General features: G+C 45.1%; 2 protein-coding genes across 7 annotated transcripts in view; one reads left to right on the top strand and one right to left on the bottom strand.

The window, feature by feature from the left end:
- Positions 1-1,478: 1,478 nt before the first annotated feature.
- POLR3F (RNA polymerase III subunit F) lies at positions 1,479-20,687 on the bottom strand. Of its 3 annotated transcripts, none has more exons than XM_083448804.1 (9): positions 20,561-20,687; positions 16,562-16,679; positions 14,833-14,900; positions 13,913-13,980; positions 13,565-13,677; positions 11,163-11,306; positions 8,999-9,106; positions 6,440-6,631; positions 1,479-1,861 (listed from the first exon to the last, which is right to left on the bottom strand). In XM_083448804.1, the coding sequence occupies exons 1-9, from the start codon at positions 20,602-20,604 to the stop codon at positions 1,784-1,786; spliced, it is 933 nt and encodes a 310-aa protein (XP_083304930.1). In that variant the 5' UTR covers positions 20,605-20,687; the 3' UTR covers positions 1,479-1,783. The 3 variants fall into 3 exon arrangements, with proteins under 3 accessions (XP_083304930.1, XP_083304929.1, XP_083304928.1); XM_083448803.1 differs by lacking the exon at positions 20,561-20,687 and adding an exon at positions 18,079-18,127 and having other exon boundaries at positions 9,035-9,106; XM_083448802.1 differs by lacking the exon at positions 20,561-20,687 and adding an exon at positions 18,079-18,110.
- A 79-nt stretch (positions 20,688-20,766) lies between these two features.
- DZANK1 (double zinc ribbon and ankyrin repeat domains 1) overlaps positions 20,767-26,129 on the top strand; it is a 29,064-nt gene continuing 23,701 nt past the window's right edge. For 3 of the 4 annotated variants that reach the window (XR_014513139.1, XM_083448733.1, XM_083448731.1), the window contains exons 1-3: positions 20,767-20,973; positions 21,670-21,792; positions 24,732-24,885. Coding sequence is in view for 3 of the 4 variants with exons in the window: in XM_083448733.1 (XP_083304859.1) it covers positions 21,684-21,792; positions 24,732-24,885 (263 nt within the window). In the remaining variant the exon portion in view is untranslated. The remainder of the gene's footprint in view (positions 20,974-21,669; positions 21,793-24,731; positions 24,886-26,129) is intronic. The other variant, XM_083448732.1, reaches the window with a different exon arrangement.

The following is a 26,129-nucleotide window of genomic DNA, read 5'->3' as shown; positions in this document are numbered from 1 at the left end:
CTGGGTCATGTGGCCAGCATGACTAAGCCGCTTCTGGCCGGAGCGGTACCCATTTATCTACTTGCACTTTGATGTGCTTTAAACTGCTAGGTAGGTTGGCAGGAGCTGGGACTGAACAACGGGAGCTCACCCCGTATTCAATTTGAACCGCCAGCCTTCCGAACGGCAAGCCCTAGGCTCAGTGGTTTAGACCACAGCGCATTTGAAAAAAAAATGTATTATAGTGGCTGCACCTTCCGTGCCTACTGACATTAGACAGTCACCTTAACTGTACAGTGATACCTCAATTCTCAAACGTCTTGAAAGTCAAATGTTTTGGTTTTCAAACGCCAAGAACCCGGAAGTAACTGCTTCGGTTTTTGAATGCTTTTCGGAAGTCAAACATGCTACGCAGCTTCCATTTTGAGTTTTCCATAAGTAAATTCTTCCGGAAATGCATGCTTCGGTTTTCGAACGTTTCGGAAGTCGAATGGTCTACCGGAACGGATTATGTTCGAAAACGGAGGACAAGCCTACCTAGATATGAAGTGTTGATGTGTGTTTTGTCTTCAGTTTATCTTTTCTCAGTGTTTCTCTTTTTTTAACAACATTTTACTGATTGTTTCAAATAAAGTTTTTACTGATTTTTTCTTCTCTTTGTAAAACATTTTGAGGTTTTTACAATCGAGCAGAATATAATTTTCATGAAATAAATGAATATTTCTCTGTATATGAGGAAAGAGGGACAAGGGAGTATTGCCCTCCGGAAACTACAAAACCCAGTATATTGAGGAAGAAGTCAAGGCTGTAAACTGATATAAAAATGTAAGATCATATAAATACGCCAAGGCAAAACAAGTTATGAAACATCCTGTACACTAAAGTTTGAATACTTAGCAGTAATTTGGCCAGGCCTTTGGAGGGTGTGTGTAAGTTTATAACCACATGAATGTGCTGGGATGGCAAAGAGACCTTCATTTTCCTTGCTGAAGCCGGAGGTGGGGGGTTGGCGAGCCAGAGGTAAAGAGGGTCTCTCTCCCTTTAAATAGAGATCTAAGGAGTCGGAATGGCAAAAGGCTGCAGGAAAAGGCGGCAGCAAGAGCTAAAAGTAAGAGAACATAACACAGAGAAGTGGGCAATGCTCCAAGCAGGACAGGAAATGAAGCTCAAAGTCCGTCAACAGAGAGAAGCTACAAGCAAAGAAAATTGCTGATCTAATTTCCTGCCTTCCAACCAGTAGAAACCACTTGGACATCGCTCACACTCAACTTAGAATCCATTGTTTTCGCTGGATTGGATTTTACAATTTAAGACAAACACCTGGAAAAGATTTGCCAGAACAAAAGATGTAGAACTTCCAAGAATATCTCTGCTTCAGCCGGCTTCAACAAGAGAACATTTGGGTGGATTGTGCCCACCCAGTACCACAAAACAGGGCTGCTTCTTGTTCAGCTGCTCTCTACCATATTATGATTCAAGATGCACACTGTGGGACTCAATGGCAATTTAAATTATTTATTTTATTTAGCACAGGAATCGACAAATCTCCCAAAAGGTCAAAATATAACTTGCATCTCTAAAAAATATGCAGAACTCTGTGCCTGCATACAGTTCATACAGGAAGCAATTTCGGAGTCTTGACCCCTTTCTTTCCATGTGTCCAGTCAGTGCCCAAAGAGAGATCAGAGTCTTTGCCACAGCAAAGACACCGTCAAGGATTTTTTGCCTTCTTCTTCAAGAAAAGCAGTGTCCATAATTAGAAGGTTGATCAACCTCGGTTGCAATAAGCTCTCTCCACTTACTGCTAAAATTCTAACCACTCTACCATATAAATACAATTTGATGGAGATATCTCACCACCTTCATGGCAGTCATCAAAAACCTAGGAAGAGAATTAAACATACATACAATTAGTTTATGTCATTTGCTATATGTGCATACATACAGCCCCATTCAGCCCAAAGGACTGCATGTTAGTTTCTCAATCATCTCCTTAGCGCATGCGGGGGGGGGGGGGGGTCATATGGATTTAATAAGGCTCCTCCCCTGGGCAACTGATTGTTGATGAAATCCCCCATTTTCACTGCTAGGGCCTGCAGAAAACTCTTGCTCTCACCAAGGGAAACATATGCATTATCCGGACCTTCCAAGTGTCCCTATTTTCCAGGGACAGTCCTGGATTTACAGAAGCCACTCCAATTTTCTGATTTAATCCCAGAATGTCCTGCTTTTCCTCAGGGCGTCCCTATTTTCACTGGAGAAATGTTGGAGGGTATGCATTATCTGCTTATTCTGCATCATCATTCTTTATTTTTATTTATTGCATCACTGCAGAATCTCATCCTGTCCTCCATATTCTTTAATAACTATATATGCCCCTGCACAAGGTTATACAGTGGTGCCTCGCAAGACTCCGTTCCGCGAGTCTCTTCGTCTAGCGGTTTTTTCGTCTTGCGAAGCAACCCTGTTAGTGGATTAGCGCTATTAGCGGTTTAGCGGCTATTAAAGGTTTAAGGGATTAGCGGATTAGCTGCTAAAAGGCTATTAGCAGCTTAGCGCCTTAGAAAAAGGGGGTGGGGAACGGAAAAAAACCTCAAGACTCGCAAGACATTTTCGTCTTACGAAGCAAGCCCATAGCAAATTCGTCCTGCGAAGCGCATTGAAAAACGGAAAACCCTTTCGTCTAGCGGGTTTTCCGTCTTGCGAGGCATTCGTCTTGCGGGGCACCACTGTATTGGGACTTGGAAGTTGGATGCCCACGGCATGCTGGCTTCTTCTCCATTTCTCCCACCGAAGTGCTTTGTCTGGAACTAGGAATGAAGCGGTCGAGGACCAACAAGCTGACGCTCAGTTCTGACAAAGTACTCCTAGTAAACTCCAGAATAGTTTGCTGTTTTGTATGTAGGGCCACCTTCTGAATACTGGTCAGAAACAGTAGCTATTTCATTTTTTCTTTTTCTTTTATAAAATAAATTTTATTGACATATAAAACACATAAATATACATTTACACAATTACACAATACACGTAAATAACACACTGCCTTATATTCATAACATAAACATACCTACATTACTCTATATAATATCTACCTATACTGTACATATCCACATACCTACACACCAACCCCACACGGACACCCACCAAGTGACTTGACTTCCAGCCGTTCTTGTTACGCTACTTTCTTTTTCCAATTGCCTTAAACGCATTTCATTATTTCTTTAATCTCTTCTTCTATCTTAACTTTACTCTCCTTTCACTCTAATCATTTTCTGGATTCACTCAATATCTGTCAGAAATTCTACTTTTTCCACATAAATTTTGATATATTCCTTAAAGATAGCCCACTCTTTATTCACTTTTTGTACCATATCGCCTCTTATCCTCCCTGTTAGTTTGGCAATATGGAAGTTTTCCATCCCCTTAGATGGAATACTTTAGATGGAAGTCTGTTTTAGTTCGGACGCTGCTGCTTTTCCAATTTTTGGCACTCAATAACCTTGCCGCCGTAGTTGCATACATAAATATTGGTCTGACCATTCTTTTTATTTCCTCTGACATGATGCCTAAGAGAAAGGATTCTGGCTTTTTTCCAAATGAAAATCTAAACTCGGCCCCAAACACACTGACCAGATGCTTGGAAGCTGTGGCTGGATGGTTTCGTGGGAGCCGATTGAAACTAAATCCTTCGAAGACAGAGGTGCTATGGCTGGGTCGGGATGGCATGGGGATGAGGGACCAACTCCCTTCTCTTGTGGGGGCCCAATTAGTGCCATTGCCTTCTGTTAAGAGTTTGGGTGTAATCCTTGACTCCTCCCTTTCCAAGAAGGCGCAGGTTACAGCAACAGCCAAGGCGACATTTTTCCACCTTCGCTGCATCAAGCAGTTGGTGCCTTACCTTTCCCGCCCCGACCTGGCCACAGTGATCCATGCGAAGGTCATCTCCAGGTTTGACTACTGTAATTCGCTCTACACGGGGCTGCCCTTGAAGCTGTCCCAGAAACTCCAGCAGGTGCAGTATACTGCAGCAAGACTCCTCACGGGGTCTCTGCCATGGGAGCATATTCACCCAGTGCTTTTCAAGCTGCACTGGCTCCCGGTGGAGTACAGGGTCAGATTTAAGGTGCTGCTTTTGACCTTTAAAGCCCTTCACGGCCTAGGACCCTCGTACCTACGGGACCACCTCTCCCGGTATGCCCCACGGAGAGCCTCAAGGTCCATAAATAGCAACACCCTTGTGGTCCCGGGCCCTAAGGAAGTTAGATTGGCTTCAACTAGAGCCAGGGCCTTTTCAACTCTGGCTCCGGTCTGGTGGAACGCTCTGCCTCACGAGACCAGGGCCCTGCAGGATCTGATTTATTTCTGCAGGGCCTGTAAGACAGAGTTGCTCCACCTGGCCTTTGGCTTGGAGCCAATTTGATTCCCTCCCTCTCTTTCTTTTTTCTTTTCCTTCTCCTCCTGCAATGAGACTACATCTTAATATTTTAATGTTTCAATATTTTAATGTTGTATTTTTTAATTTTGTTTTTAAGTTGTAATCATTTAACTTGTTTTTATTATTGCTTGTAAGCCGCTCTGAGCCCGGCCTTGGCTGGGGAGGGCGGGGTATAAATAAAAATTATTATTATTATTATTATTATTAAACATCTTTTTCAATTTGATATAGATATTTTCCCAGAACCCCACTATCTCTTTGCACTCCCACCACATATGTAGAAAGATTCCTGCCCCATTGTTGCATCTCCAACAGATATCACTACAGTTTTAATACTTTTTTGCCAGTCTGACCGGGGTCAGGTACCATCTGTATTGCATTTTCATTACATTCTCTCTTAAATTATAACAGTAGCTGTTTCAAATTACAGCCGCTATGGTACAACCTGGGGCCAGCTGCTGGGCATGCTTCACCAAGTGCTTACAGCTTCTCAGCTGTTTCCAAGGACAATTAAAAATGAAATATGTCCTGGCCTACAGCCTGGGACACAGATGGCTGATGGAGCGACTTCTCCCACTTGAGCATAGCCATTTACTTAGATCTTCAGAGGTCCTTCCCTTGATGCCTCTACCACCTGAGGAGATGTAGGCAGTGGCTGAAGAATGGGAGGGGGGCCGCTAGTTGTGCTGTACTAGTTGTGGAATTCCATCCTCCAGATAGTTTGCTTGCCTCCTTTATATACCTCACGAAGACATTTTTATTTTCTGAGGCTTCTGATCACCTACGTCTACAATTAGGAAGGTGGGAATATCTAAATTAATGGTTCTTATTAGTCTGAGTAGCACCGAGTTAAAAACAAAAGAGGAATGTAAATGGGTAAAATTGATGGTAACTGCAGCCAGACAGGTTATAGCGAGTAATTGGAAAAATGCAGAAAAGCTAGGGGTGACCCAATGGAGGAAAAAACTGAGTAATATTATAATTTTAGAATATCTAACTGTGAAGATACACAGAATGAAAGGGTTTAAGGTCAGTGAGAAAGAGGAGGATTGGTTTGAGAAAATAGTGAATTATTTGGGTAGGTTTGAACAATTTGGGGCAATTAAAATGTTAAAAGTTAAATAAACCTTGTGGATGGAGGAATGTTAACATATATAAAATTGTACATATGGTTGATTTGAATATGTTATTATTGATCATGTATACCCAATGTATCAGCCGCCGGGGGGGGTTTCACTGTTTGTGTTTTGGTTGTTGGTAAAAAATAAAAATTCAAAAAAACCAAAAAATCTATGTCTACAATTTCTGATAAGTTTCTTTAAAGCTACCCTCAGCTACTATGTTCTGTGTATCTGTTTATTGTTTTAGTTCCTGTTGCTCTGTCCCAACTCCTGCCAACCTAGCAGTTCGAAAGCACAGCAGTGCAAGCAGATAAATAGGTACCACTGCGGTGGGAAGGTAAATGCCATTTCTGTGCGCTCTGGCACTGGTCACAGTGTCCCGTTGCGCCAGAAGCGGTATGGTCCTGCTGGTCACATGACCCGGAAACCTGTCTGTAGGCAAACGGTGGCTCCCTCGGCCTGAAAGCAAGATGAACGCCACAACCCCATAGTCGCCTTTGACCAGACATAACCGTCCAGGGGTCCTTTACCCTTTTAACCTTATTACATTTCTGATTTTTTTGTAAACACAGCTGTTGTAGGTCCCCCCCCCCCCAAAAAAAAATTCTATCAAAATAGAAGCTAATAACACAAGAGCAAATGCTGGAAGTCACAAGAGGAGAGTGTTGTGCTCAAACTCTGCTTGCAATTTCCCCACAGGCCTCTGGTTGACCACTGTGAAAACCGGATGCTGGACTACATGAATCATCGGCCTGTTCTATTCCTGCTTAAACATTTTACAGCTTATAGGATCTGTTATGTATGTTCTCTGCAGACCTGCCTGAATGGCTGTCTAAATGAGAAATAAGCTTAAATATGTCAGATTAGCTAAATACCATCATGTTATTCCTGAGAAGTAACTCACCGGACAGAGTCCACAAGGCGTCCGAACTAAGCCTGTAGGCTGGATGATGGGATTGACGGCTCTGTACAGTTTCATGTGCCCGTCCACGCTGCCGGCAGCTGCTTCTTTTGCAGCAACAATGGTCATTTCTACCTTTCCATCATAGATTAATGTGTTGAGAATGGTTTCAATATCTTCCATTGACAATTCCACCTAAAAAGGGGGTTTGTAAAAATGAAACAACAGAAGAAGCTTTTTCAAACGAAGATATGTATCGATATCTTAATTATCAATACTTTAAGCTTTATTTCAAGCCGTATTTTAATTAATTAACTTTTCTATTACGTTTTATTGTAGTTTATATTTGGTGTTAACTGCCCTGAGCCCGGCCCTGGCCAGGGAGGGTGGGGTACAAATAAAAATTATTATTATTATTATTATTATTATTATTACTTCTAGACTACGGCTAACACTGCACAAAAATTGAAATTAATGCCACAGAAATTAGAGGTGCTAGGAAATAACAGTAAGAAAATCAAAGGCTTATCAAGCAGGAACTTAAGGCAGCATGGAAAATTACCTCATCTATTATTGTTAAAAACAATTTATATACCGCTTAACTACACCTTCTTGGGAGCCGAAGAGGGAATGAGGAGCTGGTAGTTCAACAGCAGCATTTTCTGCTGGACCTAAACCACCCGCATGCCTAATTAGGACCAGCGTAGGTCTCCATTTGACCTGCAAGGCCCTTTTTACCAAGCCACGGCCACCTGCCCTACACCTGACATGATATATACAGTGGTGCCCCGCAAGACGAATGCCTCACAAGACGGAAAACCCGCTAGATGAAAGGGTTTTCCGTTTTGGAGGTGCTTTGCAGGACGAATTTGCTACGGGCTAGCTTCGCAAGACGAAAATGCCTTGCGATTCCTGAGGGTTTTTTTCCCCTCCCAGCCTTTTTCCCAAGCCCCTAAGCCGCTTAACAGCTCTTCGCTAAGCCGCTTATCAACTGTTCGCTAAACCGCTTATCAGCTGATCTAAGCCACTAATAGCCTTTTAGCAGCTAATCCGCTAATCCCTTAAGCCTTTAATAGCTGCTAACAGCCTTTTAGCAGCTAATCCGCTAATCCCTTAAGCCTTTAATAGCCGCTAATAGCCGCTAAACCGCTAATAGCGCTAATCCGCTAATGGGCTTGCTTCGCAAGACGAAAAAAACCGCAAGACGAAGAGACTCGCGGAAGGGATTCTTTTCGTCTTGCGAGGCACCACTGTATACCTGAAGCGTATGTCTTTTTATTAATTATTATTAAGGATTTTCTTGTTTTACAGAAGTAAGTGTAATGCCTCGTATTTTTTTTCCCCATGTAACATTTTTACAAATCCGTTTCATTTGTTGAGGCATTAGGGGGAGAAGGAAAAAGAAAGAAAAAAGAAAGGGGGGGTGGAGAGAGGGAAGATGGATGGGGGTGGGGTCGGGTGGCGGTGTTTCTATTATGTTTAATGTATGTAGAGTTTGGGGTCAGCGTTGCTTGTGTTGTTCACTTGTATTCCTTTGGTGGTGAGAGAGGTTGGGGTTGGCCTAGGGTGTGATTGTTTGCTTGTGATTGGCTGTGGTGATCTTTGTTTTCGTGTGTGAGTGAGGTGGGTGGGTGTTTTGGATCAGGTTCGCCATATTGATTTGTATGCTGTTGGTGGATTATTGTCATTGTCCTGTTGGGCTGTGTATGTGATAAAGGGGAGAAGGACCGGGGTGAAGGCGTCTTCTTCTGTTTGTCCCCGTGTCAGTTTCAGTTTATTAGTTAATTTTTCTAGTAAGGCTGTTTCCCATACTATTTGGTACCATTGGTCCATGCTTACTCCTGACAGGTCTCTCCAGTGTCTGGCTATGATGCTTCTGGCTGCTGAGAGTAGGTGGGTTATGAGTTCTTTGTGGTGTATTATATGTGACATCAGGTGTGGAACAGGTAAGGATGCGGTTCCACAGGCGCAATGAAAGCTCCTGATTATTCCTTTCAAAACTGGGGCTCACTGATCAACCCACTGGGAGTGGAGACACAGGGATCATGGCGGTGCTTGCAAGGCCAGCGCCAACAATCAGCTGAATGCCTTTACCCGCAACACTCTGATTTCACAGACAAAGGAAAACAAGCAGTAAAAAGAAAGTTTTACTGACTGCTCCCATAGTTCCCCCCAGTGTGAAGCCATAAGGTTTATTTTACCACTTTCTAAGCCCATGCCCAAATATTTGTTCTTTTTTTTTAACTGAGCATTGTTTTTAAAAAAAACTTTAGCAAATAACCATAGGAGATGAAATTTTTAGGGGGGAAATGAAAACCCGATAAAGTAAGATTACGCAAATGCAGACTGTAATAACGATAAAAAGCTTTTAATGCTCTCCTATACACCAACAAAGTAACTATTTCCCTGGGGAGGATATTTCTGAAATATAGGATCATCAGAGAAATATGGAGCTAAAGTTGAGTTGAAGCTAAAAAATAAATATCCAATTATCCATAGCTACAATGCAGTATTGATCATTGTGCAGAAAATGCAAGGAAAGAAATAGAACGACGGCTTCACCTTACTGACACCTAGCTCACTGATGTATTTCCACACCTCGTGAGAGGATGCAAACGAGCTGTTTCTCTGGATCATGGGGTTCTGCTTGCTTTCTCGAGCTGCTTCGGCCTACAAAAAACAGACAGAAGCACGGTGTGTGGCAGAGCCAGTCTGCATCGGTAAAGGAGGATACGTTCCTAGTTTAACATAATTTTAGTGAGATTATTGGACGTGGGGATCAGTGGCCAAGCACATGCAGTAAAGCACATGCATCAGGTTCTGGACCCCCTTCCCCAAAAGACTCACTCGCACAGGGCTGGTTCTCATCCAGTATTTAATCTCACATTCTGGGACACAGTGAGGTTAAGTACAGTGGTACCCCGCAAGACGAATGCCTCGGAAGACGAAAAACTCGCTAGACAAAAGGGTTTTTCGTTTTCTGAGGTGATTCACAAGACGGATTTTCCAAAGGGCTTGCTTCGCTAGACGAAACAGCCCTGCCTCTCCTGTCATGGCGACGGTCGCACGCTCGCTTCCCCGCTCCTCCGGCTCCCTCCCACCTTCCGGCTGACGACTCTTCCGGCTCCCTCCCACCTTCCGGCTGCCTCGCACCACTGCCCACCGCCCTTGAGCGCTCCCCTCAGAGAGCCGTTGCCGCCAGCAGCCAGCGTTGCAGCCAGAGTCGCGCTCCTGATCCCCGCTGCCCTCCAGCAGCCGCGTCGCGCGGTGGCCACAAGGCGCGGGTGAGTCCGAGCTACCGGCTGTGGCAGCTGCCCTGCTTCTCCCCGCCCCTCCCCGCCGTTGTTAGTGTTTAACTGCAGTGGTGCTTCGCAAGACGAGAAAACTCGCTCAACAAAAGAACTCGCGGAACGAATTAATTTCGCCTTGCAAGGCACCACTGTATGTGGGAAATATAGCAATGCATTCCTGTGAACCATATGGCATGTCTTTAGCCAGTCCAGTAGTCAAACCACTAGGCAACACTGCCTGCCAGCACTGCACTGTTAGCATCACAGTGCTCCTGTCCCCAATGGAGGGGAAGTGTAGCGTAGTGGTTTGACTACGGAGCTAGTTGCATTCGCTTCAGAAGGAGAGCGAGCGAGCAGGCAATCTGGAGGGCAGTAGCCAGCCTCCCCGCTGCATCTGGGCCTGAAAGGCCAAGGGAACCTGCGAGTGGATGGAATGTGTTAGGAAACACAACTTGCATCACAATTGTGCATTGTTGCCGATTGTGGGGCATGCATGTTAAGGCACTGTTTTTGGTTTATTAATTTAGGAAGATTTATATGCAGTTTAATCGAAGAGGTCTCTAAGCACTTTACAGTGGTACCTTGCAGACACTTCAGGTTACAGACGCTTTGGGTTACAAATTCCACTAACCAGGAAGTGGTTGCTCCAGGTTAAGAACTTTGCCCCGGGATAAGAACGGAAATTGCGCGCCAGTGGCGCAGTGGCAGCAGGAGGCCCCATTAGCAAAAGCACGCTTCAGGTTAAGAACCTTTTCAGGTTAAGAACGGACCTCTGGAACAAATTAAGTTCTTAACCCGAGGTACCACTGTACATAACAAAAATGTAGAAAAACACACACACACACAAACCACAAAAATATTAAAAAAACAAATATACATAGTTATACACATATAATAAAAATAAGTAAAATTCAAAACAAATGTAACTAAATTAATTAACTAAAATCAGCCAGCTTTGTGGTGCTTGAACCAACATGAGACACCCTTAAACCGCCAGTTTTTTTTTAAAAAAAATCACTGAGTTTACTTTGTTCCTTGCGACCATATGGAAGGCATTTAGTGTCTGAGATACTTGCAGAGACCCATCCTATATTCTGTTTCTGGGTAACACTGGAGTGTGATGGAACCCTTCAAACTAACAATATCAGGGCTCATCACCAACAGCACCCCCAAAAACGCAACCAGCACTGGTGACAAAGAATATAACAATATATTTCTTCTACAGTATTTGGGATTGCCTTTTTAGGAATAAGGAAAACTGGAGACAGTTAAAGGACTTTGTGAGTTTATGCCTGCAGAATGTCCCCTAGCAGCTGCTTCTTCCTGCTTCACAGCTGGCCAGCCGAGATATGCTATCAGTGAAAACCGCAAAGCACATTATTGGGATTGCAGTCTGACATGGCACAAAGAATCATGCACAAAACAAGGACACTCACCTTGGTCTGTAAGAACTTAAAACACTGTTGGTTGAGCACCTCTACAAATTCAGATTCAAAGTCTTGGTCGCTATACCAAGCTCCTCCTGTCACAGAGCGATCTGGTTGGAGGTTGTATAACATATACACTTTCTTCTTGGAAGCCTAGTGGATTAATGGTACAGGATTTGTTCAAATGTCCTCTTTCATTAAGACAGAAAAATTAAGCCTGGATTGCTGAGTTAGTTAGAGCATGGGACTGGGAATGCCAGTGCTGCAAGTTCAATCCCTGTCCGGGGCAGCTGCATATTCCTGCATTGCAAGGGGTTCAGGGGTTGGGCTTGGGGTCCATTTCCAACTCTACAATTCTATGATTTCTATGAAAACATGTGTATTCTGGAAAATGCCATAAGCAGTTGTGTGCCTGCATCTCTCTGACTCTGCCAAAGGGAATTGCTTAAGAACAATTGTATATTCCCCTCTACCTGCCCTACATTCTGTGTGCTCGTTTTGTTTTTTTTAATATTTTTCATTGGCTTTTACAAAAACAAATTCAAAATAACGGGGGAGAAAAACTTTTACCATATCCATATATGAGATTCTCTGAATCTCGCAACCTCCCCCTGTCCCCTACATGGGTCCTTAAAATAATTTTTCTAAAACTACATACTGTACAGTGGACACTCGGGTTGCGAACATGATCCGTGCAGGAAGCACGTTCACAACCCGCAGTGCCACGCCTGCGCACGCTTGGGTTGCAATCCGGCACTTCTGCGCATGCACCGAAAACCAGAAGTAACCCATTCCAGTACTTCCGGGTTCGGCGCGGTGCGCAACCTGAAATCGCACAACCCAAAACGTCTGTAACCCGAAGTATGACTGTATAATAATAATAATAACAATAATTTTATTATTTATACCCCGCCCATTTGGCTGGGTTTCCCCATATCACTACCTTCTCTAAATTTTCATTTCTAAAGTCTCTAAAGTTTTCATTTCTCTAAATTATCCATTTCTTTACAAGTTATTTTTACTGTCCAGCTAACGTTTTTATTTGTTTACAGTGGTCTCCTAAGTAAATTATAAATTTCCCCCATTCTTTTTTAAAGTCTGCATCTTCTCGGTTCCTGAGTCTCATGAGACACAGGCACAACCATGGTGTGGGTCTATGGGTGGCTCTGTCAGCGTCCGTGGCAGAGGTCTGGGCAGCAGCAGCACTGCCTCATTTCTTTAAGAGCATAAGAAGAGCCTGCCTGGATCAGCCCAGTGCCCCATCTAGGCCAGCATCCTGTTCTCACAGGGGCCAACCAGAGGCCTGTGTGAAACCAGCAAGCAGGACCCGTGCGCACAGTATCACAGAACTTTTAGATTTGGAAGGTACCCTGAGGGTCATCTATTCTAGTCCAACCCCCTGCAATGCAGGAATCTCAACTAAAGCATCCAGGACAGAGGGCCAACCCAACCACGGCCACCACCTCCAGGAACCAGGAATGGCAGCAGCTCCCAGTCAAGGGCGCTCATTAGAGACTAACCCATTACAGTGGTGCCTCGCAAGATGAAAAGAATCCGTTCCATGAGTCTCTTCGTCTTGCGGGTTTTTTTGTCTTGCAAAGCAAGCCCATTAGCGGCTTAGCAGATTAGCGCTATTAGCAGCTTAGCGGGCTTAGCGGATCAGCTGATAAGCGGCTTAGCAATCAGCTGTTAAGCGGCTTAGCGGATCAGCTGTTAAGCGGCTTAGCGGATCAGCTGTTAAGCAGCTTAGCGGATCAGCTGTTAAGCAGCTTAGCGGATCAGCTGTTAAGCAGCTTAGCGGATCAGCTGTTAAGCGGCTTAGCGGCTTGGGGAAAAGGGGGGGGGGAGGAAAAAAACCCCGCAGGAACTTGCAAGACATTTTCGTCTTGCGAAGCAAGCCCATAGGAAATTCGTTTTGCGAAGCACCTCCAAAAGGGAAAACCCTTTCGTCTAGCAGGTTTTCCGTCTTGCGAGGCATTCCTCTTGCAGGGCACCACTGTATTTCTACCATTTAACACAGAGGTCAGCAAACATTTTCAGCAGGGGGCCGGTCCACTGTCCATCAGACCTTGTGGGGGGCCGGACTATATTTTGAAGGGGTGGGGGGGAAATGAACGAACTCCTATGCCCCACAAATAACCCAGAGATGCATTTTAAATAAAAGGACACATTCTACTCATGTAAAAACATGCTGATTCCCAGACCGTCCGCGGGCTGGACTGAGAAGGCGATTGGGCCGGATCCGGCCCACGGGCCTTAGTTTGCCTACCCATGATTTAACAGGTGAAACCACAATTAGACGACGACTCTTAAGAGCTATTTCTTCTGTTACACAACAGAAATGCTTTACCCCCACACAACGGTCAGGCAGTACAGACTGTTTAGCTAGTTCAAAATGATGAGCTACTCACCGCTACAGACTTCACAGCTTTAATGAGTTTCTTGCTTTCCAAGTTCTTCAGGATCTTGTTGATCTCGGTTAACGGAAGATTGCTTTTATATCTAATATCCCTGCTCCAAATACCTGTTTTGGTTGTTTAAAAAAAGGAAAATTAATTCATCTCGAGCATGAATCATATTTTAACATATTACATGTATCCAAGTTCTCATAATACCATCCCCACATTATTTTCCTTTATTTAATGCCATTTCTCCAAGTAAAATAAAACCTTTCTAACTCCACTACATTCAGGAATTAAAAAGCTACAGTGAAGAAGACCATAAAGTGGAAAACACAAAGGGACAGACAAGCACATTACCTTTGTTTCCTGCGTCCTCTATAATCTGATACACCAGCTTCTCCTGATTGTCAGATCCCTTCATTTTACTGCAGAATGACAAAATAAGAAGTGAATAGTGTTTAGTTTTTGAAAATCTCAGTGGATTTGATCAGTGTGAAATTAAATACTAAACAACTTTGAGGTTCCCCCTCCCCCAAGACAATCAAGAGGCATATACCGAATTTTTCGTCCCATAGGACGCACCTAGTTTTTTGGGGGGGAAATAAAGGGAATTTTTTTTCCTTTATTTGCCCCGCAAAACCAGTTCGAGGAACAACGGGATGGCGGCGCTGCGCCTCCCCGCGGTTCCCCGAGCTTGTGGGGCTGGTCGATGTCTGCCCGGCACGAGGGGCGCTCTGCTTCAGGGCGCCCCACGCGCCGGGCGGCAGGCTGCGGACACCTGCGCGAAGCACGGGGTGTCCCCCGGAGGGCGCCCCATGCTCCGCGCTGCAGGCTGCCGCCTGCAAGCCTTGTGCGCCCGGGGGAACTCCCCCCGGGTGCACAAGGCTTGCGGATAGCTTCCTGGAGCCTGGAGAGCGAGAGGTGTCGGTGCGCACCAACGCCTCTCGCTCTCCAGGCTTCAGCGAAAGCCTGCATTCGCCCCATAGGACACACACACATTTCCCCTTCATTTTTGGAGGGGAAAAAGTGCGTCCTATAGGGTGAAAAATACGGTACATTTTATGAAATAAATAAATAAATACTATACATATTTTGAGATGTCAAAAAGAAACTAGAATTTGACCACAGATGAGAGAGCTTTCTACTGGTTATTTAGAAATGTTCCTTCACCTAAGGTGATTTTCCAAACTACAGTATCATGGTAATTACAATTATGTCCATCAATTTCTCAGTGACAGAAACAGAAAAAGTGTTGATGCTTTGAGAGCACAGCTTACCCAGCATTTTGAGATTCCTTGATCCTGTAGAGGAGGCCAGTGCTGCTCCTCAACAGATCCAGCTGTCCCTAAGAGAATACACATTGTTGTAATATTTTGACAGATTTCTAAAATAATGATTTAACATTAGGATGCAATATGAAAGACACTCAGTAATAAACTTAGACTGTTTTAATTTAATACTGCATATTCCCTTATATAATTAATACTCATTCTAAATGGATCAGAAAAAAAATATTCTCCCCCTAAGATGTTATACATTTCATTTTCGTGACTCTGAAGGACCAGTGGCGTAGCGGGGGGGGGGTGCAGGGGGGGCCGGCCGCACCGGGCGCAACATGGGGGGGGCGCGCTCGCAGCTCTCTGCCCCTACTAAAATCCACGGGTTAGGGGGCGCAAATTACTTGCCTTGCCCCGGGTGCTGACAACCCATGCTACGCCACTGTGAAGGACACCTAAATGGATTACATTTTTAGGCATACTCTACAAATTGTAATGTGTGCACATGTTTATGGATATGCATGGCACAAATTTATGGACACGTGTGGATATGCATGGCACGTGTGGATATGCATGGCACAAGTTTATGGACACAGATATATTTGTCAGGGAAATTTGGCTGCAGTTCTCTATTGAGCATATGTTCTATAGTAAACCTTGATTTGCTGTTGTACAATACAGTGGTACCTCAAGTTAAGAACTTAATTCGTTCTGGAGGTCCGTTCTTAACCTGAAACTGTTCTTAACCTGAGGTACCGCTGCTGCCATGCAATTTCTGTTCTCACCCTGAAGCAAAGTTCTTAACCCGAGGTACTATTTCTGGGTTAGCGGAGTCTGTAACCTGAAGCGTCTGTAACCCGAGGTACCACTTTATGTGAAATGGTTCTAAGCAGCAAAGCTAGACAAATGGATGAAGATTATGAGATGAGCTAGATTAGTGGCCTTCAAGAGAAGGCTGAAATCTGTGATGTTGCTTGCTAGACGGGGCTCGGATATGATCAAGGACCCGTTTGCCACCAGAGGCCCCTGCTACACATGCAGAGGGCTCAGTGGGCAGAACACAAATGTGGTGGTGTTTCTGCCAGCAGTAGCAAAAATTAAAGCAGCATGTTACATATATTGCCCAGAGAATGTAGCCAAGATACAAACATTCTCCAATAGGCTTTGAATAAGGTCCATATCCTGGCTGAATTCCATACATTCTCTGAGTAATATGAACATTCTCTAATAAGTATGTAAAGTCTCCCAGAAGCATGCTTCTCCCCTTACACGCAATTCTTCTCGATGAGCAGATTATGTGCACATTCTCCACAAGTTTTCATGAAAATGCACAATAGCTGGTTGTTACGCACGTTAACCACTTACCGTATTTTTTGCTCTATAAGACTCACTTTTTCCCTCCTAAAAAGTAAGGGGAAATGTGTGTGCGTCTTATGGAGCACATGCAGGCTGCGCAGCTATCCCAGAAGCCAGAACAGCAAGAGGGATTGCTGCTTTCACTGTGCAGTGATCCCTCTTGCTGTTCTGGCTTCTGAAATTCAGAATATTTTTTTCTTGTTTTCCTCCTCCAAAAACTAGGTGCGTCTTGTGGTCTGGTGCGTCTTATAGAGCGAAAAATACGGTAACTTTCATTATCCTGATATATAATCCAGTTTAAATACTGTCAAAGAACTAGGTGCACTCCGTTGTCTTTTGAGACAAGCAACAACAGAACGAGGGAAGGTCTTACCATTGAGAGCAGCCTGTTAATGGCCACTGCCCGTTGCTGAGCCTCCATGTGAGGCATGTCATTCTGAATCACCTGGTCTGTGATACCCTGGGGAAACTGATGGCACAGCTCAATGATCCTGGCAAAAGTAGAAATAGCAAGTAAAGTACCACTAATTAGGGAACAAATCCACAACTAACATAACATAAAGCCTCTATATCTACTCTTTTCTTAAGTCCCAAATAACTAATAAGAAAAATATAAATTGCAATTAAAAAAACAAGAACTATCACGGAGAAAACAACAGCAGAAAAAAGATGTGAAAGCAAACACCTATAACAATAAGAAAAATAATCAAGAACTAACACGCAAGCCATTTACTCTACACCATATAAACTCAGTAACAAATGTTGGAAATGTAAGGAAAAAGAGGGAACATTTTACCATATGTGGTGGGAATGTAAGAAAGTGAAAGGCTTCTGGGAAATGATTTATAATGAGATGAAAAAAATGTTGAAATATACTTTTATTAAGAAACCAGAAGCATTTCTATTAGGAATAGTAGGGACTGAAATTTTTAAAAAAAAACGATGTGAAATTATTTAGGTATGCAGTGACAGCAGCAAGAATTTTGATGGCCCAGAAATGGAAACAGGAAGAAATGCCGACTAGGGAAGAATGGAGAATGAAGCTGATGGAATATGCAGAGATGGACAAATTGACGGGAAAAATTCGGAACCAACGCGATCAGAGATTTACCGAGGACTGGAATAAATTTACAGAGTATATCAAAATTGTATGTGAGGAACAACTAACGCTTGTTGGCTTTCAAGAAGCTTTGTGAAAAAGATTGATTGAAATGTTGCTTGAAAGATATGATAAGATCAAGAATGGTAAAGTGCAATATAAATTTAAGAAATGTGAGTAGTAGTGAAAATACGGAAAATTGTCAGATAGGCTGAGGGAAGTCTAAAAGATGTATATGTAAGATGCGAATGTTAAATACGGATGGAATGTATATTGGAAACTGAATAAAAATCAATTATTAAAAAAAAAAATCAAGAACTAACACGCAAGCCATTTACTCTACACCAGGGAGTAAAAGGCTAAAAGCTCCCTGGAGAATCAAACCAAGGCAAATTGCTGGCTGACTGAATATGGCCTGGTCCACAGCCTGCCTTGCTACAAGAAGAGTGTCTGCAACACTGCCCCTTAAGGACCGACTGATAAAAGACTAGGAGAGGGGGCTGGTTTGGTACCAGCCTGGTATATTCAAGACTGTATGGCTTTTGCCTGCCTTATTCTGTTTGTCCAGTGAGATATCTGCCTGCAGGTAAGAGTGGCGACTGCAGTGTCGGATGCCATTTGACTACTGGTTGACTGAATGCCGCTGGAGTGTGGTCCAGAGCTTGCCTTGCTGTAAGAACAAGCTCTGTTGTGGGCAGTGGGGAGGACTGTTTTGCGTTGCTACAGGGGTAGGGCAGTCCTGCACTGTTTGTCAGAGCATGGCATTGTAGGTCAGGCACAGTGACTTTCACCTGGGGTGAGACCATGGTAGAAAAGTCTGGTTTGTTTCGGTTTCCCCTGAGGAAGAGACAGGAGGGGTATTGAAAAGGACATCATCTGCCATCTGACAATGTGAGATGTTGTCTACTACTGTGCCTTAATTTATTATCTGTCGCCTAAATCTACCGGTTATACCGTATTTTTCGCCCTCTAGGATGCACTTTTCCCCCTCCAAAAATGAAGGGGAAATGTGTGTGCGTCCTATGGGGCGAATGCAGGCTTCGCGCACCTCTCTGCAAGCAGCGGGAGCCCAGCGCTGGGCTCCCGCTGCTTGTGGAGAGTTGCCTGCATGCTGAAGCCTGCGCGCGCTGAGCTCAGTGCGTCCAGGCTTCGCGGACCTCTCAGCAAGCAGCGGGAGCCAGCGCTGGGCTCCCACAGCTTGCAGAGAGCTGCCTGTTTGGGGGCTGGGGTCGGGGGAAGCTCGGGCTTCCCCCGCCCCAACCCCGCGCCTTGGGGGGAAATAATTTTTTCCCCTTTATTTCCCCCCCAAAAAACTAGGTGCGCCTTGTGGGACAGTGCATCCTATAGGGCGAAAAATACGGTATATGCTGATACTGGATGGTGCTAAAACGTGCCTGGGGAGATGTATCTCCAGAGACTCCTCATAGAATTGGAGAGCTGGAAGGGACCCTAGGAGTCATCTAGCTCAACCCACTGCAATGCAGCAATCTTAACTAGATCATCCAACCTCTGCTTAAAAACCTACAAGCAAGGAGAGTCCACCACCTCTCGAGGGAGACCTTTCCACTGTCAGACAGCTCTTATTGTCAGAAAGTTCTTCCTGATGTTTAGTTGGAATTTCCTTTCTTGTAACCTGGAGCCATTGTTTCAAGTCCTACCCTCCAGAGCAGGAGAAAACAAGCTTTCTCTGTCTTCCATGAGATGGCCATTTAGATATTTGTGGGTGGCTCTCAAATCTCCTCTCAGTCTCCTCTTTTCTAGGCTACACATACCCAGCTCCTTCAGCCTTTCCTCCTAAGGCTTGCTCTCCAGACCCTTGATCATCTTGGTTGCCCTCCTCTGCCCACGCTTCAGTTTATCAACACACTTCTTAAACTGTGGTGCCTAGAACTGGACACTGGACTCCCAAGTGTGGTCTAACCAAGGCAGGATAGAGTGGCACTATAACTTCCCTTGATGTGGACACTATATTTCTGTGGATGCAGCCTAGAATAGCGTCAGCTCTTGTTTTTGCTGCTGCATCACCCTGCGGAATCCTGCTCAGTTTGTGGTCCACCAAGACTCCCTCACCGATGAATTGATGCTTTTGAATTATGGTGCTGGAGGAGACTCTTGAGAGTCCTATGGACTGCGAGAAGATCAAATCTCTCCATTCTGAAGGAAACCAGCCCTGAGTGCTCACTGGAAGGACAGATCGTGAAGCTGAGGCTCCAATACTTTGGCCACCTCATGAGAAGAGAAGACTCCCTGGAAAAGACCCTGATGTTGGGAAAGATGGAGGGCACAAGGAGAAGGGGACGACAGAGGACGAGATGGTTGGATAGTGTCTTCGAAGCTACAAACATGAGTCTGACCAAACTGTGGGAGGCAGTGGAAGACAGGAGTGCCTGGCGTGCTCTGGTCCATGGGGTCACAAAGAGTCGGACACGACTAAACAACAACAAGGTGGCTATCATATCTCCTCTCAGTCTCCTCGTTTGCAGGCTAAACATACCCAGCTCCTTCAACCTTTCCTCCTGAGGCTTGCTCTCCAGACCCTTGATCATCTTGGCTGCCTTCCTCTGCCCACGCTTCAGTTTATCAACACACTTCTTAAACTGTGGTGCCTAGAACTGGACACTGGACTCCCAAGTGTGGTCTAACCAAGGCAGGATAGAGTGGCACTATAACTTCCCTTGATGTGGACACTACAGTTGTACCTCTGGTTGCGAACGGGATCCGTTTGCAACGTGAAAAGCCCGTAACCTGAAGCGCCATATCTGTGCAGGAGCGCGGTGCGATTTGGCACTTGTGCGCATGCGTGAAGGGTGATTTAGAGCTATTGCGCATGCGCACGCGGCGAAACCTGGAAGTAACCCTTTCTGGTACTTCTGGGTCGCTGCAGGACGCAACCTAAAAAAATGTAACATGATGCAAACATAACATGAGGCATGACTGTATATTTCTGTGGATGCAGCCTAGGAGAGCATCAGCTCTTCTTCTTTTTGCTGCCGCATCACCCTGCGGACTCCTGCTCAGCTTGTGGTCCACCAAGACCCCCTCGGTCCCTTTCACATGTACTAGTGCTAGTAAGCCAGGTGTCCCCCTCCCCACCTATATCTGTGCAGCTGGTTCTTCCTGCCTGAGTGACCCCTGCGCTGTTTGGCACCCCTTCCCCACTTCCACCCATTCCTTCCTCCACGTCGCTTGCGAAGACGCGGGTGAGGACAAAGCCCTGCGGCACCCGGATCCTCTGGGTGCAGGCGTCGCTTTTGACTGGGGCTCGGCTTTTACCTGCTCTCTATCTCTAGCGGCTCCGGGGCCTTCGCGTCCGCCATCGCGGAAGCCTCCGTCGCAAAGCGAGACCAGGGCAGTCGCGTGGAAGGGGGGTCGGTGACGTGAGCAGAAGGCGCCCGTCGGGAAGGCGGGGCTGGCGTGAAAGAGTGGCTGCGGTTGCCGTGGCGACGGGGTCGGTGACGTCAACAGAAGGCGCCCGTTGTGGGGCGGGCCTGGAGGGAAATTGAGGCTGCGGTTGCCGTGGCGACGGACGAGCCTTAGGCCCGGAGCGAGGCCGCCGGTGAGTGTCGCCTGAGGGGCGGCTGGGGCTGCCTCGTTCGCCGGCGGGAAGGGTGGTGGCTCCGGGGCCCTTCTGTTGCACCTGGTGGTTCTCCCCGGTGACGAGGACGGGAAAAGATACAGGACGAAGGGTGATGCTTGGTTGCCTATCCCCCAGTTTCCTACAGGGAAGCCGCTCATAACATAACAAAACAATGATTAAATTGGTTTGTGGGTTGTTTTTTTTACTGAAAACAGGATAATCACGATCAAATTCTGAGGCTCAGACAGCATAAAATGGTTCCAGCGATATTTTTGAGGACTAAAACTTAAGGGGGCCAAGTGAGCCCCCTGAATGAGGGATTCCTAGAGCAGGTGTGGAGAACCTCTGGCCCTCCAGATGTTACTGAACTACAACTCCCATCAACCGTGGCCACTGAGCATGCATGCTGGGGGTGATGGGAATTGTAGTTCATTAGCATCTGGAGGGCCAAGAAGTTCCTAGCACCTGTTGCAGAGCCTAGATCCAGGTGACCTATCTCATTGACTCAGCAAGTGCGCCTCAGATAGTGCCACTGAGCTTCCCTGGAAGATACTGGCATGCAAACAGCCTTTCAAGGATCCCAAGAGGAGAGGTTTACAGCAATCCTCCTGCAATTCATAGCATGCACAGTTGAGATCATAACCATTTCTATTTAGATAGAATTACTGTAAATCCCACTGGCTACAGTGGGCTTACTGTCGGGTAAGTATGAATAGGATTGCAGCCTCAGTCTTGGAGTGCATGTACGTATGTATTACTTACTGCATTGCTATGTTCAAAATAATATTTTGCTTTGTTCCAATAGACCTTGAGGGGAAAATGACTGCTGGATCCATCTTAGTGCCTCAAATTATACCACTACGATTCTCAACACCAGGCAAAGCTAAACATGAAATAGATACAAATACACTTATAGAGATCAAATCAGGTATTTGCTACAGCTCAGAATGCATGCTATATGTTTCATTTTATATGTGCAACACACACACTGCTGGTCTTTCCATTTCACTTCATAAGTGATTTCATCTTGTAAAAAGGAAGACACTTTAAAACAGAGGTGGGGAAACTCAGGTCCAGAGATGAAACACAGCCCTCCAGGCCTCTCCCTAGATCACACTTCATTCCAGCTCTGCCCCAAACCCTTCTGGGCAAGAGGGTTGCATGTTCTTGAACTGTGATAATGCCTCTTGTTTGTGCTGGATGGAGAGAGGTGTGCATAGGAGTGTGAATGAATAAATGAATGTAGCCTGATGTACAAAGGTAAGAATCACACCTGTTGGCTCTTGTCCAACCCACTACAGGCATTTATCTGGGACAGCATAAAAATGGTGGTTAGAGGTACTGTTTTGGGGGGACGGGGCAGGTGGATGTGGGGGACTCCCAGGTCCTGAATGGGGAAACTGTGGCCCTGAAGGAACAGGTGCGCAGCCTGGGAGTCATTTTGGACTCACAGCTGTCCGTAGAGGTGCATGTCAATTCTGTGTCTAGGGCAGCTGTTTACCAGCTCCATCTGGTACGCAGGTTGAGACCCTATCTGCCCGCAAACTGTCTCACCAGAGTGGTGCATGCTGTGGTTATCTCCCGCTTAGACTACTACAACACGTTCTATGTGGGACTACCTTTGAAGGTGACCCAGAAACTGCAGCTAATCCAGAATGTGGCAGCTAGACTGGTGACAGGGAGTGGCTGCTGAGACCATATAACACCAGTCGTGAAAGACCTACATTGACTTCCAGTGCATTTCTGAGCACAATTCAAAGCGTTGGTGCTGACCTTTAAAGCCCTAAACAGCCTCAGCCCAGTATACCTGAAGAAGCGTCTCCACCCCCAACGTTCAGCCCGGACACTGAGGTCCAGCACCGAGGGCCTTCTGGCAGTTCCCTCACTGTGAGAAGTGAGGTTACAGGGAACCAGGCAGAGGGCCTTCTCAGTAGTGGCACCCACCCTGTGGAACACCCTCCCATCAGATGTCAAGGAAATAAACAACTATCCGATTTTTAGAAAACATCTGAAGGCAGCCCTGTTTGTGCAAGTTTTTAATGTTTGAAGTTTTATTCTGTTTTTAATGTTCCGCTGAAGGCCACCCAGAGTGGCTGGGGAAACCCAGCCAGATGGGCAGGGTAGAAATTATAAATTATTAAATTCTTCTTCTTTGCTATTACATACTATTAGCAAGGACATAAAGAAATTGGGGGGGGGGGCACAAATGGCAAAAGCGTTTATAACATAGCACTTCAAAAAAGAAAGGAACTCACCATCCCCCAAATTATTCACTTCTCTCAATAAATGCTGTTGTTGGCATCTGTTTGTCTTGAGAGACAGTGGAGTGTGACTCCAGGGGTGAAGTCAAAGTGCAAGCCTGGGGGTCCTATGCTGCCCAGACGACAAGACCCAATCTCAGGCTCACTGATGTGCTCCAAAGGAAAGCAGAGGAATATGCTTGGCACCAGCTTGGGCTGCAGGAGTTCCTGGAAGGAGGCATACATGGCTCCTGCTTCATTTCCCATAAAAATCATATGCTACTGAAGCTAATGGCGTGTTTTTTCAGGAAAATGCACACACGGAGAAAGTGCCCTTCAACACCTGAGGCTCAGTAGCACTGTTTTTCTTTTCTTTTTTTGAAAGATATTTATTAAAATTTCAACATATTACAAAAATAAGGGAAAAAAAGAAAAAGAAAATACAAAGTAAAAACAGTTAAAAACAGATCAGTCTTTCCATATCTTATCTTTCATTTGCTTGTTTCCCTGACCTCCTCACACCTCCCTTTCTTGTATTCCAGTTCAATTAGTTAATTCAGCAAATCCTTTCCCTCTTTGATTTTATCTTAATCTTTTATCTTAATATATTATAGCTTTAAATTATCACCTGTTAACAATCCATTTTTACATATTCCTTTATAGCATTGCTGCTAAAAACCACTTAACTTCAATCCAACATCATTCTAACATTCATTTTGCAGTATTTCTGTAAATAGTCTTTAAATTTCTTCCAATCTTCTTCCACCGAAGTAGCACTGTTTTTCTGCAGATCTATAGATGATCATCAGGTGTATCAGCACTGGAGAAATCAGATATGTGCCAGGAGTTTAGAAAGAGAATGGGGAAAGGGAAAATTCTTCCCTTTCTTACTCTGCAACAGTGTCTGCCCACCCCATAAAGTGCTCTGGTTCAGTGCTGACAGCCCTGGATTAGAGCCTTTAGCACTTTATTGGGAAAGGGGTTCCCTTCTGAATCCTCCAAAAGCACAACAAGGCTCCAGTTTCCGCCTAGCTAAAACACAGGCAATCCTATTTGGTGCAGCTGCTAAATCGCAGCATTGTTGTAGGTTGCAACTTGCAGTTACTAAAGTCGTGACCGACTCTGGGGTTGCGGTGCTCATATCGCTTTACTGGCCGAGGGAGCCGGCGTACAGCTTCCGGGTCATGTGGCCAGCATGACTCTGGCAAACCAGAGCAGCGCACGGAAACGCCGCTTACCTTACCTTACCTATTTATCTACTTGCACTTGGATGTGCTTTCGAACTGTTAGGTTGGCAGGAGCTGGGACCGAGCAATGGGAGCTCACCCCATCACTGGGATTCGAACCGCCAACCTTCTGATCAGCAAGTCCTAGGCTCTGTGGTTTAACTACTCTTTGGGAAAGCTTGCTTCCAGGCTGTACAAATACTGTATAGATTGCAGCTGAATACTGTATATTTTTATGTACAGAGAAAAATGTATTCATGGTCTTTAAGGGGGAGATAGACATCTGCTCGCAGGAAGTCTATTCTTGTGATTTAAATTTGTGGGGTTTTTTAAAGGAATATTTTCATATAGAAATTAGTGTTTGAGGGGAGAAGAATAACATCCTTTTTTTCATCTTTCAGATACCCCTGATGTCACCATATATTATACTATTGATGGAAGTAAACCACAGCTCTTTAGGAAACTTAATTACAGAGATCATAATACTTTTAAGTATAATGGACCAATCACATTACCAGATGGGAAAATAACAATTAAGGCACTGGCAGTTACAAAGTAAGTGTTATCACTATGTAATCCAGCTTTTAAACAAAGGCAGATTTTGCTTTGTGTGTGTGTGTGGATGGGCAATTAATATTTTGGTATCATCTTTGATATATAACAAATATAGGTGAAATACTACTCTGTGTTATCCTCTAAAGCTAAACTAGATATGACTATAATTGTATTAACACCACTGAAGTATACATTTTTTTTAACGTAAATAGCAACCAAGGGGAAGCCTGAGCAGTCTAGGGGTAAAGGAAGTTTAACTTTCCTTTTCCACTGTCTCAACACAAATCCCCTCTCAAAAGCTGGTGTTTACATTTTAAAGCAGTTCTTCGCTGACACTGTAACACTGCCTGCCCTTTTAGAAATTTTGTGGCCCAAAGACTCCCTTGCTTGAAGTCTGGATAGGCAAATACCAAGTATCACTCCTGCGCGATATACAATAGTGTTTTCTCTTTGGTTAAGAAGAGCCCAAGACAAGATTCCTCCAACTCACACCTCTTCCCTATCTAGACAAAGGAATTATTTCCCCAAGCACAAATCTCTGAAGGTTTTCTGCCTCATGCTGCTCCAGGTCTCCCCTCCATTAGCTAGTTCTCCTGCCTCCTATTTTATCCTCACAACAGCCCTCTGGTTAGGCTGAGCGATAGTGACTGGCCCAAAGTCTCCCCAGACACTGTGATGCTGAAGGTTTACTGGTCACTGTAGGTCACTCTAATGTTTATCTCCCATGAGGTTGCGCCAGCAATACACGCCCAAGATTTGGGCATACAGGGAACCAGGAGAAGTTGGGCTGGCTCTTCCTCCCCATAGTGACTGGAGGAAGTCTGTAAGTTTCCCCATCTCCAGAATAAGAGACTAAAGTACTAGTGAAAGGTTGGGGTCATGAGTTGCACTTGAGGGTGCCATCCACAAGGTGGAATTATACAGAGGCTTTGTGACCGTGCCAAATGCAAAGAGCAGCTTCAGCGAATAGATTTCTGTTAGGACCATGATAGAGATCAAAAGAGGTAAAGTTTCATGAGATTGAAGCATAGAATCACAGAACTGTAGAATTGTACAGCTGGAAGTGACCCTGAGAATCGTCTGTCGTCTAGACCGATCTACCGACCTGGCCACAGTGATCCATGTGACGGTCACCTCCAGGCTTGACTACTGTAATTCGCTCTACGCAGGGCTGCCCTTGAAGCTGTCCCAGAAACTCCAGCGGGTGCAGAATGCTGCAGCGGGGCTCCTCACAGGGTCTCTGC

Source organism: Podarcis tiliguerta (genome assembly GCF_965153285.1).
Source record: "Podarcis tiliguerta genome assembly, chromosome: 7".
Lineage (NCBI taxonomy): Eukaryota > Metazoa > Chordata > Lepidosauria > Squamata > Lacertidae > Podarcis > Podarcis tiliguerta.
Note: the sequence above shows the minus strand (reverse complement) of the source record. Positions and strands in the feature narration are given on the sequence as shown.

Excerpts from the sequence above, each read along its gene's own strand:
- POLR3F (XM_083448804.1), bottom strand. The coding sequence starts at position 20,604 with ATGGCGGACGCGAAGGCCCCGGAGCCGCTAGAGATAGAGAGCAG. Across the intron at positions 14,901-16,561 it reads TTAACAGGCTGCTCTCAATG|GGACAGCTGGATCTGTTGAG; the intron begins GTAAGACCTTCC and ends GTATTCTCTTAG. Across the intron at positions 1,862-6,439 it reads CGCCTTGTGGACTCTGTCCG|GTTTTTGATGACTGCCATGA; the intron begins GTGAGTTACTTC and ends TTCTCTTCCTAG.